At 43.4% G+C, this 16,862-nt stretch overlaps 1 protein-coding gene across 2 annotated transcripts in view; it reads right to left on the bottom strand.

Moving 5' to 3' along the window:
- The window catches only part of sbf2 (SET binding factor 2), a 368,376-nt gene that overhangs the window by 24,459 nt on the left and 327,055 nt on the right, over positions 1-16,862 (bottom strand). For both annotated transcript variants that reach the window (XM_060940828.1, XM_060940827.1), the window contains 4 exons: positions 15,949-16,125; positions 12,634-12,735; positions 8,962-9,147; positions 6,165-6,291 (listed from right to left, as the gene is read on the bottom strand). In XM_060940828.1, coding sequence (XP_060796811.1) covers positions 6,165-6,291; positions 8,962-9,147; positions 12,634-12,735; positions 15,949-16,125 — 592 coding nt within the window. The remainder of the gene's footprint in view (positions 1-6,164; positions 6,292-8,961; positions 9,148-12,633; positions 12,736-15,948; positions 16,126-16,862) is intronic.

Below are 16,862 nucleotides of genomic sequence, written 5' to 3' on the forward strand. Positions count from 1 at the left end.
CCAGAGCACCTGGAGGAAACCCACACAGATACCCCTTTTCCACCAAATCAGTTCCAGGGCTGGTTCGGGGCCAGTGCTGGTTCACAACTCGTTCAACTTGCGAGCCAGCTGAGAACCAGTTTGCTTTTCCATAGCTCACGGTGCTAAGGGAAGCCACGTCATTACGTCGCTGTATACGTCAGTTACATCGCTACGTTTGCATAAACCTTGGCGTGAATATCGAAGCAAAAACAACGCGGAAGAAGCAGCAGCAACAACAACAATAATAATAATAATGGATGACTTCGCATTTGTACAGCTGCTGCTTCTTGTCGCTTAAAAATGGCGATCTTTCGCGGTCTTGTTATTGTTGTTGGTCTTAACAACTCCGCCCCCCCGCTGACGTAAGCGTTTTTTTCCTCTGGCCCAGCAGAGAGTTGGTGCTCGCCTGGAACCGGTTTTTCTGGCCCCAGAGCCAGTCCTTTGTCAGTGGAAACAGAAAACCTGGTTCCAAACTAAGCACTGGCCCCGAACCAGCCCTGGAACTGCTTTGGTGGAAAAGGGGCATGACACGGAGAGAACATGCAAACTCCACACAGAAAGGCCCTCGTCACCCACCGGGCTTGAACCTAAAACCTTCTTGCTGTGAGGCGACAGTGCTAACCATGACACCACCGTGCCACCCATGGGACACACTGTATTTCAATTATTGTCATTTTTATTTTATGAATTAGTTTAAATTTTTTTTATTTACATCATTTGTCCATTTTATTCTTTATGACCCCCCTCCTTTTTATTTTTCCGTCACATTGTAAATCACTCTGGGCTGCATTTTAAACGCAAGAAATGTAGCTACTGTACATCATCATCATTATTATTATCAAAAATGATCTAGTGGAAATCTACTGATAAGCCTTCCCAGAAGAATGGAGGATATTAGAACAGATAAGGGGGATGAAATCTGGAACGGGAAGCTCAACAAGCACGTACGTATGGCCTTCAGTGTCCACAAACTTTTGGCCATATCGCTAATTTTGTGTTCTAAGCACTCTCGCACGCTCTATTCGCTACACTGGAAGATTAAAAGTACCAGACAGACACTATAATCAAGATTAAAGTAAACAAATTTGTACTCGACACTACACTGGTTTGCTCATCTTTCTGCCCCAGTGCGTTATGGGTATTACAATTGTGCACCATCTGAACAAACAAACTGGAACTAATGTGACTTTTTTTTTTTTAAACATCACTTCAGCTCGATGTTCGTCATCATTTCACTCAGGTGGCTTGGTTTTCTTGGGTGTTGAATTTCGGGACTTTTGTGCATGCTGACTGTTACCATAGAAACAAAGTCCTCGCTCTGGCTGGATTTACATGTGACATTTACCGAGTATCAAATTTCATGATTCAGCATTAATCACACCCTCTCCTCTTCTGCTGGATAAGGGATAATTTGAGATGTTCTGTTTGAAGGTACAATGGAGAATAGCTGTATTATGAGTGAGGAATAAAAAACATTCTATCCACATTCACTGGATATGAGCAATCGCACACACTGATTGGCTACTCTACTACCAGCTTATACACCGTGAGCAGAGAAAAACAAAACGGCGGCGCGTGTTGCTGAACCAACCAAGGACGGAATAAAAACTATTCGAAAACAAATCCCAAAAAATACAAAAAAAAAAAGCAACAAAATATGGAATGAAAGTATTTGATGGTAAGAACGAATCTTTTTTATTTTTCAAGAATTATTATTACTATTGCATTTTTCACAAAATGCTCCCGTCATTACGCCGGTTTGTTTACCATTCTAAGCAGAAATGATTTTGTTGGATGTTTTGTATAAACGGTTTTATTTCTCACAATTCAGTGATTTATGGATAGAATAAAACAGTTATTCCACTCAATCTTCTTGTACATGGATTATAGCCGACTCGGTGCTACGTGCTTCGTCAGCTATCAGCTCATGTACGACTCGATTTCGTGGAATAATTGTCAAATATATCGGGAAAATAATCAACAGTGGGACAGTACGATAAAATGGAGTTCCATTTACACTAAGGCCAAGTTTACATTAGACCGTATCTGTCTGGTTTTCTTCGCGGGTGCACTGTCCGTTTACATTAAAACGCCTGGAAACGCCGAGAAACGGGAATCCGCCAGCGTCCACGTATTCAATCCAAATCGAGTGTGGTCCGGTGCTGTGTAAACATTGAGAATACGCGGATACGCTGTGCTGAGCTCTAGCTGGCGTCGTCATTGGACAACGTCACTGTGACATCCACCTTCCTGATTCGCTGGCGTTGGTCATGTGACGCGACTGCTGAAAAACGGTGCGGACTTCCGCCTTGTATCACCTTTCATTAAAGAGTATAAAAGTATGAAAATACTGCAAATACTGATGCAAATACTGCCCATTGTGTAGTTATGATTGTCTTTAGGCTTGCCATCCTTCCACTTGCAAGTGGTAAGTGACGCGCATGCCCGACATGCACGGAAATCACACACACAGCGGCTCAGTCCCGAATCACTGCTCGTGCGCTCCACTCGCGCGCTCTGTGAGCTGCACAGGGCCAGAGTGCGCACCCTCCAGAGGGCACTCGCTGTTCAGGGCGGAGTGATTTGGAGCGCAGGATGCCTGCGGAGCCGAGCGTATCCGTGTATTGGTGTTGCTATGTGCACGCGAATCGTGTATTGGCGTTGCTGTGTGCACACTAATCGTTTTAAAAACGTTAATCTGATGATCCGCTGATACGGTCTAATGTAAACCCCACCTAAGTTCACACCAAAGTTGGAGAGTGTGTTAAAATGCGCTTTGGCTGCTCTGCCCCCCCCCCCTTTAAAAATTCATTTTATTTATTTATTTTTTAAACATACTGTTGTGTCTAATTTTTAATTATACCCCTGCTCAGGGAAGGGTGGGTGGGTGGGTGGGGGGATTGAGATATACACTGGTTTACCTTTGTATAAATGTCCTCTCCGAGAATCACTTCATTTGTTTCTCCCATCTTATAGCAGATTACACAAAACTACCATACACACATGTCAAAAAATTACCTGAAATCTGTTCTTTAACTTGTCCTTCACTTAAAAACCGGAACAAGAACCAGTTTGAATCAATTTGAATTTTGGACCCCTGTGACTCAAACTTTGTACCCTGATTGTAAAACAACCCGAATTTTTTTTTTATTAGCAAACAGGACCACATCATAAAAAACAGGGAACCCCGTCACCACAATGATTAATTTCTCCTCCTTTGTACTCAGGAATGGTTTGAACAGACCCAAAATTTTGACGACCGAGTTGTCTGGTATTCTTTAGAATGGAGCATTTCTAAATTCTGACTGGTCGCAGCTGAACCATGTTACAGCTTATGACCATCAAGTTGTTCAGACATCAACGTTATTCCGACGCCCTCGCCGCTCTGCTGACAATCATACCGATCATATGAGAAGCCGCCAAGAGTCGCCTTCTCATATAGAAAACAAACAACTTCTGGTCGTCTTGATGCTCTCGCTGCATTTAGTGTGAACGATATGAACTTTTTAATCGACTCGGACAAGCAGCAAGATTTTTGATTCGTCCTGAACATCACTTTTTTATTCCTATGTATTTACTAGTTCAATGAAAATGATTAACAAAGTTTATTAAAAAACAGGTGTAGTTATGATCATTATGCTTTAATGATTTAGTTTTTCAATAAAACTCAAACTTTAGCTGAAACAATAAACAGAAACTATCCAATTCGCCATTACGGTGCGTGTGGTCTTCTGACCCATTACCTGATCTGCAGTTTTAAGAGTTGGGATTGTCGTCTTTTTCACTTTCTTTAGACGAAATGAAACCAAAAGAAACAAGTCGGACGTGATGAGGGGGACAGAATCACATTGCGAATGAAAACAAACCGTGAGTGAGTTCGACACTGTTGTAAAATCCCCCCGAAATATTTTACGACGTTTGTGATGGTTAATGTGAACCATACAAAGGAAAAATACAATTAAGGTCTGAATGAAATGAAATGAAGATTCACCACAGATATTTATTTTATTGAGGTGTCTGATCGCCATTTCTCTGATTTCGATGAAGTCTAATAATCTATAATTAGATATTACGGTGTGGTTATTTTTACACGCGCACCTGCTGTACTCGGCTTCCCCGGAATTTCGTAAACAATAACACGGCCGCATCACTGAGGGGACTGAACTAGTTTTGTTGGAGTTTTATTGATGTAAATCTTGAATAATTACTATAAAAATGGTAACTTTTGAACAAATATTCAACTCGTCCTGTCGGACAAGCAGATGCAGATTTGACTTATCCAAACCAAACATTTGGTTGTCCCGGACAGTCGGACTACTGTTAATGTCGGTTTGCTAAAAATTATATTTTTTACTTATTAAAAGAACATCATGCTTTTTATTCATTTATAGTTACATTTAACAACATGGAACGTTTGCAAAACAAGCGGTTTTTGGCCTTTTTTGAGAAATTAGAAAGCGCAAACTCCTCCATGCTGAAGATTTCCCATGACAGAAAACTTAAAGGATATGGGACATGAAACATAAATGCACGCTATATCAGTTTCTTTCCATTAAAAATATGAATTAATTGCATCAACAAATACAAAATCATCTATTAAATTCAGCAAAATCGTTATATTCGTGATGATTATATGGCATTTCTGCTCGAGCTCCGACATGTATATTTTACAACCGGAAGAGCCGCTGTCACGTGATCATACGTCACAAAAACTTTCGGGCACAGCACAAGCGGGTAGATGAATGGAGAAGTGGATGACAAGAAAAATGTTTTTATAGTCTTTAACGTACATTAAACATCATGGTGTATTGTGCTGCTTATGGTTGCAATAATTCCAATGGGAAATGCCCTGGAGTAAGTTTTTTTGCATTCCCCAAGGACCCGAAGCTGAGGAAAGTGTGGGCTCACCTGCGCATGCGCAGTAGGCTTTGCGCATGCGCAGTAGGCTTGGTAGGACAAATCCAAGAGGTAGGATAACTTTACAGAACACCTGTTGAAAAAACTTTGCACCTACTGTTTCCCACAAACTGTGTTCGGACCATTTCACTGAGGATTCTTTCAACATTAATACTCAGGTACTGAGCGATATTAATTGCCAAGCCAAATTTAAGAGACTACTTAAAGATGGAGCCGTTCCCAACGTCCCAATTCAGGAACAAGACGGAGGAGTGAAACCCGAAGTGCTACGGCTACCACTAGGTGCATTCGCTAAGCGACTGAAAGCCGAGGTAAGGATTAGTATTATAATTTTGGGTGTATCAATTATTGATTATCATAATTCTGACTCGTTTCGCCATTTTGAATGTTTTCGTCTCGGACTCTGGAAGCATTGTATCTCAATCAATCTCGAAAAATATCAGCAAAAAAACCTAGCTTGCAACGGACTTTAGCTAGATCTATGATGAACTTTCAATGTATGATACAAAAATAATACTTCTTTCAACAGATCATTAGCCTTTGAGCAGAATTGTTTTTAACTTACCAGGAAGTGTTATCGAGCGACCGCTTTCAGTTTCATGGGGACTGAATGAACTCTCACTCTCAGAATCATCTGACCCGTCAGAGTAAAGACAAGATCCATGTTCATGTGAATTTCCAGCTATCGGTTCGAATTGATAGGGTCTAACTTCACATCTCTGTGAAACATCGGGAATGTCACTGTCGATGGTGTCCATTTCGGTAACCTGTTTACATTAGATACCCAAGCGCTGGCTCCTTGGAAAGTTTTTGTGACGTCACGGGCCACGTGACCACCTAGCTCATTAACGAATCATTGTTTTACGCTGATGTATAAAAAAAGTTGAATAATGTGATGATTTTCACATTTTTGACGCCCTGCAGTGATTTAGATGGCATTTCTTATGTCCTTTATACATAATTATACCCAGAAAAAAATCCATGTCCCATGTCCTTTAAAGCTACAGCTTTAGCCCTGACTGTTAAAGTTCTGACACTGGAAACTCCTTCCAAAAAAAAAAAAAATTTCACTTTCCAGTTTGAGAAGAATAAGGAGAAGGGATTATCTGCTGCCTTATTACTGTCTTCTTACATTTAATTGTAATAAACACTTAAACACCTCATGCCACGTATTATGATGATGACACAGCAGATTATTTGTTCAAACCATCCCACCCAATACACACCGTGCTCGAGGCGCTCATAGTCTGAGTCCAAGAGGAAGTTCTTGAAGCGACTGGAGATGTAGTGGTACGCCAGGAACTTCAGATAGTACTGATTAAACTCAAACTCCAGTGGGTATTGGTTATGGACCTGGAATGAGAAAGTCAGCCCAGTGAATTAGACTCTGGCCAATCAGGACTCAACATACAGACATGCTAATGTAATCACATAAGCTAATCATTACACACAGGATATGAACTCAGAGGGAGAAGACCTGTTATATCATCGAGATGAAGGATGTTGGAGGGGGAAAAAAAAAATGGGAAATTGCAACAAGACAGACAACAACGAGGGCTGCCATCCAACTGTCAGCTGGGACCAACTTCGCTCCAGTTCTCACATTTGGGGCCATCTGTGTTTGCTGGCAAAAACAACAGCTGCCTGTAAGATGAGGCAGTTCTATTTTCAGATGCTTTCTGCCATACTTCTTCGTGGAGGTCACTTTGGCCATCCAAGCCTAAGGTTTCGTCACCCTCGCTGGGAAACCACGTGGATTAAGCAAGAAGCTGGGAGTGGTGCTGATGTTCCGGCTGGGAGTTAGAGGAGTCTTGAAGCTTTTCCTGCATATCACAGATCTCCAGATCTCTCCCGGTTTAACCACGTTGTCCGGAAGAGAGCGAGCTTCAACTCCATGAACTAAACACTGATATAAAACTGATGACGACAGAAGACAACCAGAAGGAAATGGTTGTATTTCAGAAGGCCAACATTTGTGAAAATGATCCAAATGACCAGCATTCCTTACATTCCATGTATCCGTATGATACCACATGTACGACCCCAATTCCAAAAAAGTTGGGATGCTGTGTAAACTGTAAATAAAAACAAAATGCAATAATTTGCAAATCAAGGAAACCTTATTGAAAATAGTACAAAGACAAGATATCAAATGTTGAAACTGAGAAATTTTAAATGTTTTTTGAAAAATATATATGCTCTTTTTGAATTTGATGTCAGCAACACATTTCAAAAAAGTTGAGACAGGGGCGTGTTTACCACTGTGTTGCATCACCTCTACTTTTAACAACACTCTGTAAACGTTTGGGAACTGAGGAGACCGATTGCTGTAGTTTTGAAAGAGAGATGTTGTCCCATTCTTGCCTGATATACAGTTTCTGTTGCTCAACAGTTCGGGGTCTCCTTTGTCGTATTTTGCACTTCATATTGCGCTAAATGTTTTAAATGGGAGACAGGTCTGGAGTGCAGGCAGGTCAGTTTAGCACCCACACTCTTACTACAAAGCCATGCAGTTTTAATATGTGCAGAAAGTGGCTTGGCATTGTCTTGCTGAAAGAAGGAAGGCCTTTCCTCAAAAAGATTTTGTCTGGATGGCAGCATGTTGCTCTGAAACGTGAATATATCATTCAGCATTAATGATGCCTTCCCAGATGTACAAGTTACCGATGTCATGTGCACTAATGCCCCCTCATACCATCACAGATGCTGGCTTTCGAACTGTGCGCTGATAACAAGCCGGATGGTCCCTCTCCTCTTTAGCCTGGAGGACGTGGTGTCCATGGTTTCTAAAAAGAATTTCTACTTTTGATTCGTCAGACCTCGGGACAATTTTCCACTTCGCCTCAGTCCATCGTAAAAGAGCTCGGGCCCAGAGAAGGTGGTGGTGTTTCTGGATATTGTTTATATCTGGTTTCAACTTGCATTTGTGGAAGTGTTCCTGAGCCCATACAGTGATTTCCACTACAGACACGTGTCTGCTTTTAATGCAGTGTCTCCTGAGGCCCTGAAGATCACAGGCATCCAATGTCAGTTTTCAGCCTTGTCTCTTGCATACAGAGATTTCTCCAGATTCTCCGAATCTTTTCATGATATTATGGACCACAGATGATGTGATCCCTAAATTCTTTGCAATTTTACACTGAGGAACGGATCTCAATGTAAAATTGCAAAGACCTCAGGTACTGGAGCTTATCGCTCTGTTGAGGATTCCCTGACGTTTAATCGGCAGAGTTTATAAATAAAAACAGAATGTTATTCTTAAACTGTTGCACTGTTTGCCCACGCAATCTTTCACAGAGTGGTGAACCCCTCCCCATCTTTACTTCTGAGAGACTCTGCCTCTCTGGGATGCTCTTTTTATATCCAATCATGTTACTGACCTGTTGCTAATTCAACAAATTAGGGTTATTTTTTAGCATCGCACAATTTTTTTTTCAGTCTTTTGTTGCCGCTGTTCCAGCTTTTCTGAAATGTGTTGCTGACATCAAATTCAAAATCAGCAGATATTTTTCAAAAAACAATAAAAATTTCTCAGTTTCAGCATTTGATATGTTATGTTGTCTTTGTACCATTTAAAATGAAATATAGGGTTTCTGTGATTTGCAAATCTTCACAATCTGTTTTATTTATGTTTCACACAGTGTCCCAACTTTTTTGGAATTGGGGTTGTACTGTACAAGCCTCCGTTTTGAGGACCGAATACATCAAGGGTACCAGTGTTACAATTTCAGTTTCATTGACACTGAAAATAACTGGCCTAATACCTTCAAGGTGAGTGAATTTTGCCATGTTTCACCTCGAGCTATATTCACATTATGCGCCAAAGCCAGAAATTCAGTCCCAAATATGTGGACCGCAACGGAAAAATTACGAGACTGAAATGCTTGGTTGTGCATACTGCTTAAGGATATGGTTCAAGGCCAACCAGGATGAGGTGACGACATGAAACGAAGCAGAACGATCGTTCTATAGCGGTCATTTCACTATTTTCCATTTGCTCACAAAGCAGGTCTTAGCGCTTGCCTGGTGCACGCAGTCGAGGAACTGCAGGAAGATGGGTGTGAAGCCACTGCCCTGGCTGCTGGGGGTCAGGTTACTGCGCTGGCTGAACTTGTGTCCGAATGACAGCCATTCCTTCTCCACCAGCACCTGGAAGCCCTCCAACGTCCGGTAGAACGGGTCACTGAGCAGCTGCACCAGAGATACCACCTGCACGAGAAGCGAAAGAGAGCAACGAGAATAAGTTACTGTTCCCACTCATGCAGAAACAAATGGCTCCTGTTTGTTCTGGTTCTTTGATGTTAAATCCATAATGATGATAATATAATACGACGAGAAGATTTTAGAATTTTATCAAAGCACTACTGTAAAGTCAACAACTAGTGTTGGAAAATGAAAGTATTTCTGTTCATTAATGCCACATTTAATGCAGCACAAACAGGACCAACAAACCAAACCACTCTATTCTTCTTCTTCGATATTCTGTTTGTCTTTACAAATAATATTCAGCAGGAACCAAACATCCAGCTTCAACCAAAGCTGCTACACCAATCACTAACGGAAAAAGTATAGTCACTTTCCAAAGTGCCAAAAGTTCTGTTAGTTTGTCCAGTGATGATAATAGTGAGATCATTATCAACCATAATGACATGGAGATAATTAGCAGTGATGTACGTAATACTGTACAGCATTCTGTTTTTAAACATCTCCTAGTCAGGTATGCTTGGTGTCATCTGGAAGGATCGAAAACTAACCTACAACAACAAGCGGTTCTGTTTCACCCAAACAGAGCAGGCGAGCAGCCAGAGCATGTGGAGCTGATTTAATCAGAACAAGACCGAGAGAGGGGGGGGAAGACTGCAAGTGAGAGAGAGAGAGAGAGAGAGGGGGAAAGACAGCAAGTGAGAGAGAGAGAGAGAGAGAGAGAGAGAGAGAGAGAGAGAGAGGGGAAAGACTGCAAGTGAGAGAGAGAGGGGGAAAGACAGCAAGTGAGAGAGAGAGAGAGAGAGAGAGAGAGAGAGAGAGGGGAAAGACTGCAAGTGAGAGAGAGAGGGGGGGAAAGACAGCAAGTGAGAGAGAGAGAGAGAGAGAGAGAGAGAGAGAGAGAGAGGGGAAAGACTGCAAGTGAGAGAGAGGGGGGGAAGACAGCAAGTGAGAGAGAGAGAGAGAGAGAGAGAGAGAGAGAGAGAGGGGAAAGACTGCAAGTGAGAGAGAGAGGGGGAAAGACAGCAAGTGAGAGAGGGGGGGAAGACAGCAAGTGAGAGAGAGAGAGAGGGGAAAGACTGCAAGTGAGAGAGAGAGGGAGAAAGACAGCAAGTGAGAGAGAGAGGGGGGAAAGACAGCAAGTGAGAGTGAGAGAGAGAGAGAGAGAGAGAGAGAGGGGAAAGACTGCAAGTGAGAGAGAGGGGGGGAAGACAGCAAGTGAGAGAGAGAGAGAGAGAGAGAGAGAGAGAGAGAGAGAGAGAGAGGGGAAAGACTGCAAGTGAGAGAGAGAGGGGGAAAGACAGCAAGTGAGAGAGGGGGGGAAGACAGCAAGTGAGAGAGAGAGAGAGGGGAAAGACTGCAAGTGAGAGAGAGAGGGAGAAAGACAGCAAGTGAGAGAGAGAGAGGGGGAAAGACAGCAAGTGAGAGTGAGAGAGAGGGGAAAGACAGCAAGTGAGAGAGAGAGAGCGGGGAAAGACTGCAAGTGAGAGAGAGAGGGGGGAAGACAGCAAGTGAGAAAGAGAGAGAGGGGAAAGACTGCAAGTGAGAGAGAGGGGGGGAAAGACAGCAAGTGAGAGAGAAAGAGAGAGGGGAAAGACTGCAAGTGAGAGAGAGAGAGGGGGAAAGACAGCAAGTGAGAGAGAGGGGGAAAGACAGCAAGTGAGATAGAAAGTGAGAGAGAGGGGAAGATTGCAAGTGAGGGGGGAAAGACAGCAAGTGAGATAGAAAGTGAGAGAGGGGAAGACAGCAAGTGAGAGTGAGAGAGAGGGGAAAGACAGCAAGTGAGAGAGAGAGAGCGGGGAAAGACTGCAAGTGAGAGAGAGAGGGGGGAAGACAGCAAGTGAGAAAGAGAGAGAGGGGAAAGACTGCAAGTGAGAGAGAGAGAGAGAGGGGAAAGACTGCAAGTGAGAGAGAGAGGGGGAAAGACTGCAAGTGAGAGAGGGGGGGAAGACAGCAAGTGAGAAAGAGAGAGAGGGGAAAGACTGCAAGTGAGAGAGAGAGGGGGAAAGACAGCAAGTGAGGGGGGGGAAGACAGCAAGTGAGAGAGAAAGAGAGAGAGGGGAAAGACTGCAAGTGAGAGAGAGAGAGGGGGAAAGACAGCAAGTGAGAGAGAGAGAGGGGAAAGACTGCAAGTGAGAGAGAGAGAGGGGGGAAAGACAGCAAGTGAGAGAGAGGGGGAAAGACAGCAAGTGAGATAGAAAGTGAGAGAGAGGGGAAGATTGCAAGTGAGGGGGGAAAGACAGCAAGTGAGATAGAAAGTGAGAGAGGGGAAGACAGCAAGTGAGAGAGAGAGGGGAGGAAGACTGCAAGTGAGAGAGAGAGAGGGGAAAGACTGCAAGTGAGAGAGAGGGGGGAAAGACTGCAAGTGAGAGAGAGAGGAAAGACTGCAAGTGAGAGAAAAAGTGAAAGAGAGAGAGGGGAAAGACTGCAAGTGAAAGAGAGAGAGATAGAGGTGGGGAGAGAGAAAAAGAAAATGCAATGAGAGAGAGATATGGGAAAGACAGCAAGTGAGAGAGAGACAGACAGACAGAGGTGGAGAGAGAGACAAAAAGAGAATGCAATGAAAGAGAGATGGGAAAGACAGCAAGTGAAAGAGAGAGACAGACAGAGGTGGAGAGAGAGAGAGACAAAGAAAATACAAAGAGAGACAGAGATGGGAAAGACAGCAAGTGAAAGAGAAAGAGACAGACAGACAGAGGTGGAGACAGAGAGACAAAGAGAATGCAGTGAGAGACAGACAGAGGTGGAGAGAGGAGACATAAAAAAAAGAGAATGCAATATAAGAGGGAGAGAGAGAAACAAAGACCAAGAGACAAAAAGAATGAAATGAGAGGGGGGGGCAGATGGAGAAGACAGCGAAAGAGAGAGATGCATAAACAGACAGAGACGGAGATACAGGCACAGAGATGGAGACAGGGATGAAGACAAAAAGATAGAGAAAGGAGAATGAGAGAGACACACATGGAGAAAGAAAAAGAGAGATAGGGAGTTACTGCAGTCAGAGAGGGAAAAAAAGAGAGAGAGAAACATGTACATTATACAGACAAAAAGAGTGACACAGAGAGTGAAGGGGAAAAAGAGAGAAAGAGAGAAAGCCAGACAGTGAGGAAGAGTTAAAGAGAAAAAGAGAAAGAAACAGATAAATAAGGAGCGAGAGAGAGAGAGATAATTTGAGATGACACGAGAGAGAGAGAGGTGCTGTGGTTCCAGGTCTTGTGTGCCATGGTCACGCTCTCTCCGTGTCCACTCTGCATCACTTCACTTTACAAGCCCAGGGGAAGACGGATTTGAGGACACACAACACTCGCGGCTAATCACGCTGCACTCGTTTACCGATGGAACATTTGAGCTCAGCCTGTAAGAATGTGAGAAATGCTGTTTAAACTGCAGCTACACGAAAACACCTCTGAGGAGGGTTCGGTCCGTTCTGATCCTCTCCACAGCAGATGGCGGTATAAACACGCTCGTCTGAGTGTGAGGGTGGAGTCTCACCTGCGTGGTGATGTCCCAGCCGTCCTCCAGACTCAGCAACACCGAGGATCCGCTGTCCAACAGCTCCACTAGGATGAGGGCCAGCTGGAGTAGCTTGTGCAGCTACCACACACACACACACACACCAGCAGAATGCCAGGTTTAATCTCAGACTCTAAGTTTAGCAGTTCCTGTGTATTTACTGTCACGGTCAGCTAGGTACAGGCAGAGTTCACTGCTGACTACGCTATACGAGCTCGCTTGGCCAAGAACCTCACAGATAATATTGTTCTGGTGTACGAGAGGCAAAAGGGGGCTTCTCAGGGCAAAAGGTTTTCAAGGGGCACGGTTATTAGCGTGGCAAGTTCCCATGTTTGTGTTGGATCATTTCCCTGGGGAAAGCAAACCAGAGGAAGTGCTTTGTGAAAGGGGTCAAAGTCACAGCAGCGGAAAAGGGTCCATTCTCACAGGAACGGCAGATGATAAAATGCACGCAGCACCGTGTGCTTGATCTTAACTCTGTATCCCATCCCTATCCCACTGGGGCGAGATATCGAATCCAGCCGTCGTTCTCGCTACCTAAATCATTAATCGAGTTTTTTAAACAGTTAAAAGGAATTACTACGAGAACACTGTATATACATACACTACCGTTCAAAAGTTTGGGGTCACTTTGAAATGTCCTTATTTTTGAAAGAAAAGCACTGTTCTTTTCAATGAAGATCACTTTAAACTAATCAGAAATCCACTCTATACATTGCTAATGTGGTAAATGACTATTCTAGCTGCAAATGTCTGGTTTTTGGTGCAATATCTCCATAGGTGTATAGAGGCCCATTTCCAGCAACTCTCACTCCAGTGTTCTAATGGTACAATGTGTTTGCTCATTGCCTCAGAAGGCTAATGGATGATTAGAAAACCCTTGTACAATCATGTTAGCACAGCTGAAAACAGTTGAGCTCTTTAGAGAAGCTATAAAACTGACCTTCCTTTGAGCAGATTGAGTTTCTGGAGCATCACGTTTGTGGGGTCGATTAAATGCTCAAAATGGCCAGAAAAATGTCTTGACTATATTTTCTATTCATTTTACAACTTACGGTGGCGAATAAAAGCGTGACTTTTCATGGAAAACACAAAATTGTCTGGGTGACCCCAAACTTTTGAACGGTAGTGTATACACTCACCGGCCACTTTATTCGGAACTTGTTCTTGATTCTAAGATTCCTGTTCCAGGCTGAGATGCTTTTCTGCTTACCACGGTTGTAAAGAGTGATTATAGACCCTTTTCAGTCATGTGACCTTCGTAAACGCGACCGCCATTTTAGACATGTAGTGGACTTTGGTTCGAATCGGTTTGAATGCGACAAACGAAAAACATAAAAGAAAAAGGAGCGAGATGCAGAAAACACCTTCACTATCCAGCGACGTAGGGCATTTACAGGGCGAGCAGAGGGAGAGGTATTTGCAAAAATTGAGGTTAGCAGGCTTAGAGAACGACGTTTACCTGCTTCCACCAGGATTGTTCACTGACGTACGGAAGTACACGAAGCCCTCGTCTTTACCTGACTTCGGCCCACATGATCTGTATACCTATGTCGTTAAAAACCCATCGCCATACACAGGTATTGATCTGAAAGCGTATAAGAGTTTGGATGCCTACACATATTTTGTGTCAGGCTGGGTAACATGCCTACATCAGCGGGTCGTCCCTGGAGCCGGTGGTCGCCATCTTATTACAGCTAAGGTTTGTTCACATTTTCATTTACTTTCAGTCCTCAGGATAAACAAAATGTTATTAAATGTCATTGAAATAACTTCTTAGTCTGTTGAGACATGGCCCGTTATAAATTTGCTGTTACCAGGCAATGACCAAGAACTGTATTATTAGGGTCGGTGTCTGTGCTGTAGCAGTGTACTAGCAGCTAGCTGTTAGCACTAGCTAATGTCAACAACATAGTAGCTAGTATGTTACTGTAGCAATGCTTACGTTCCCCCTCAAATTAAGCCCTGTACAGGTAAATAGCTGCCGGAGCCAACGTCCGAGGTTCCGGAGCGTGCTCCGGAACCTCGGACGTTGGCTCCGGCAGCTATTTACACTGGATCCGGTGTAAATAGCTGCCGGATCGTAAATACAGTAAAGGGAAAAACTTGAGACTGAAAGGTTTTAACAGTCATCCAAATGACTGAACGTAAACATTGCTACAGTAACATAATAGCTACTATGTTGTTGACATTAGCTACTACAGAAGAACAAAGAGGTTACAATGGGTTATTTTAGCCTATTTGGTTACACACTCGCTGCCACAGAATGTTAACAGCAATGTAATGCCTTTTCTGGCTAATTTTATTCGTCTTACCTCCAACAAAGTGGTCACTACACAAGCGTTGGTATGCCGAGGGCTGCCAATCTTTCCTGTTAATGGCCGCTATCCATCTTCTCCGTCGGGATCCGATAAAATGATAACCCTTGCCTTGTTTGTTGATGGTTACTACATCCAGGTGCACAACAATATAGTGGCATGATGGAAGTCTTGCTGAAAATAAACACTTTCTTTGCTGCCGTTCCTCAATGTTGGCTGTGGTAAACTACTGGTAGTACATGTCCAAAATGGCGGCCGCGTTTGTCGTGACGTCACGTGAAAAGGGTCTATACCGTATATAAGCTACTATATCCTTCCTGGCAGCTCGAACTGCTCAATCTGGCCATTTTACTCTGAACTCTCTTATCAACAAGGCGTTTGTTTCCACCCACAGAACAGTGTTTTTTTTTGTTTTTCGCACCATTCTGTGTAGAGACTAAAACCCCAGGAGATCAGCAGTTTCTGAAATACTCAAACCAACACCCATGCCACAGTGAAAGAAAGTCACACTTTGAGATCGCAAGTTTTCCCGTTCTGATGTTTGAAGTGAACATTAATTAACTGAAGCTCTTGATTTGTATCTGCATGAGTTTATGCATTCAAAGCATCGGCGGATTAGAGAACTGCATCAAACAGCAGATGGATGGATGGGTGTGTGTGTGTTCCTAATAAAGTGTCCGGTGAGTGGAAATATAACCAGGGGTTAAAATCAGGGTGGCGTTAAGGTAGGCGGAGCCACAGGATCTTACAAGTACTGACTGCTTAGCTACAATAATTATAATAATTTAACATAATAAGGATTTGTAGAGTACCCCATCCCAGGAAGACGAGGTGCGAGTGCACCCTGGACGGGTGTATCTACTACAGACTGTATTCAGAGTGCGTATAGCCTCCAAAGTGGCAAATAAATGAAGCCAGTTAGGGTCTTTACATCAAGGCCTGCTTAGAAGCGAATGAACTCGTGGATGAAACTCACCTGCAGGATCCATTCGCTCTCCTCCAGGGCTTTAAGGAACGAGTCGTTGGAATCGGTAGACGTAGCACTTGGAGCGCACGCCCGCAAAAGTTTTTTGAAGGAGGCCTTGGTCTGCCGCGTGTCCGCAAACTCCACTGGCACCAGCTCGCAGTTCAGCATGGAGTCCAGCTTGAAGCCCTGGAAAAGCCAGAGCTCGGTTTTATTGCAGTTTGAGTGCGTTATATACTTCGTACAAGTCTAAAGTCAGGTTTACACCGGATTGCGTGACGTTCGGACCAAATTTGTTGACAAAATCACGATCATAAAAGACATCTTTGGTTGACATTCGCAGTTTTAGAATGCTGTCATGAGCCGACGACAAAGCTGTCGCAGTGAAGTCTGCTACAATGCTCGTTTCAAGCCACCAATAGAAGGACGGACCAAAGAGCTGCCCTAGTGGTTAGCGTGTCCGCCTCTTGACTTGGAGATCGTGAGTTCTACTCGCGGTCGGGTCATTCGCCCCTTACACATACAGTGTGCTTGAAAGTTTGTGAACCCTTTAGAATTTTCTATATTTCTGCATAAATATGACCTAAAACAACATCAGATTTTCACACAAGTCCTAAAAGTAGATAAAGAGAACTCAGTTAAACAAATGAGACAAAAATATTATACTTGGTCATTTATTTATTGAGGAAAATGATCCAATATTACATATCTGTGAGTGGCAAAAGTATGTGAACCTTTGCTTTCAGTATCTGGTGTGACCCCCTTGTGCAGCAATAACTGTAACTAAACGTTTGCGGTAACTGTTGATCAGTCCTGCACACCGGCTTGGAGGAATTTTAGCCCGTTCCTCCGTACAGAACAATTTCAGCTCTGGGATGTTGGTGGGTTTCCTCACATGAACTGCTCACTTCAGGTCCTTCCACAAC

This window comes from Neoarius graeffei, chromosome 15, assembly GCF_027579695.1.
Source record: "Neoarius graeffei isolate fNeoGra1 chromosome 15, fNeoGra1.pri, whole genome shotgun sequence".
Lineage (NCBI taxonomy): Eukaryota > Metazoa > Chordata > Actinopteri > Siluriformes > Ariidae > Neoarius > Neoarius graeffei.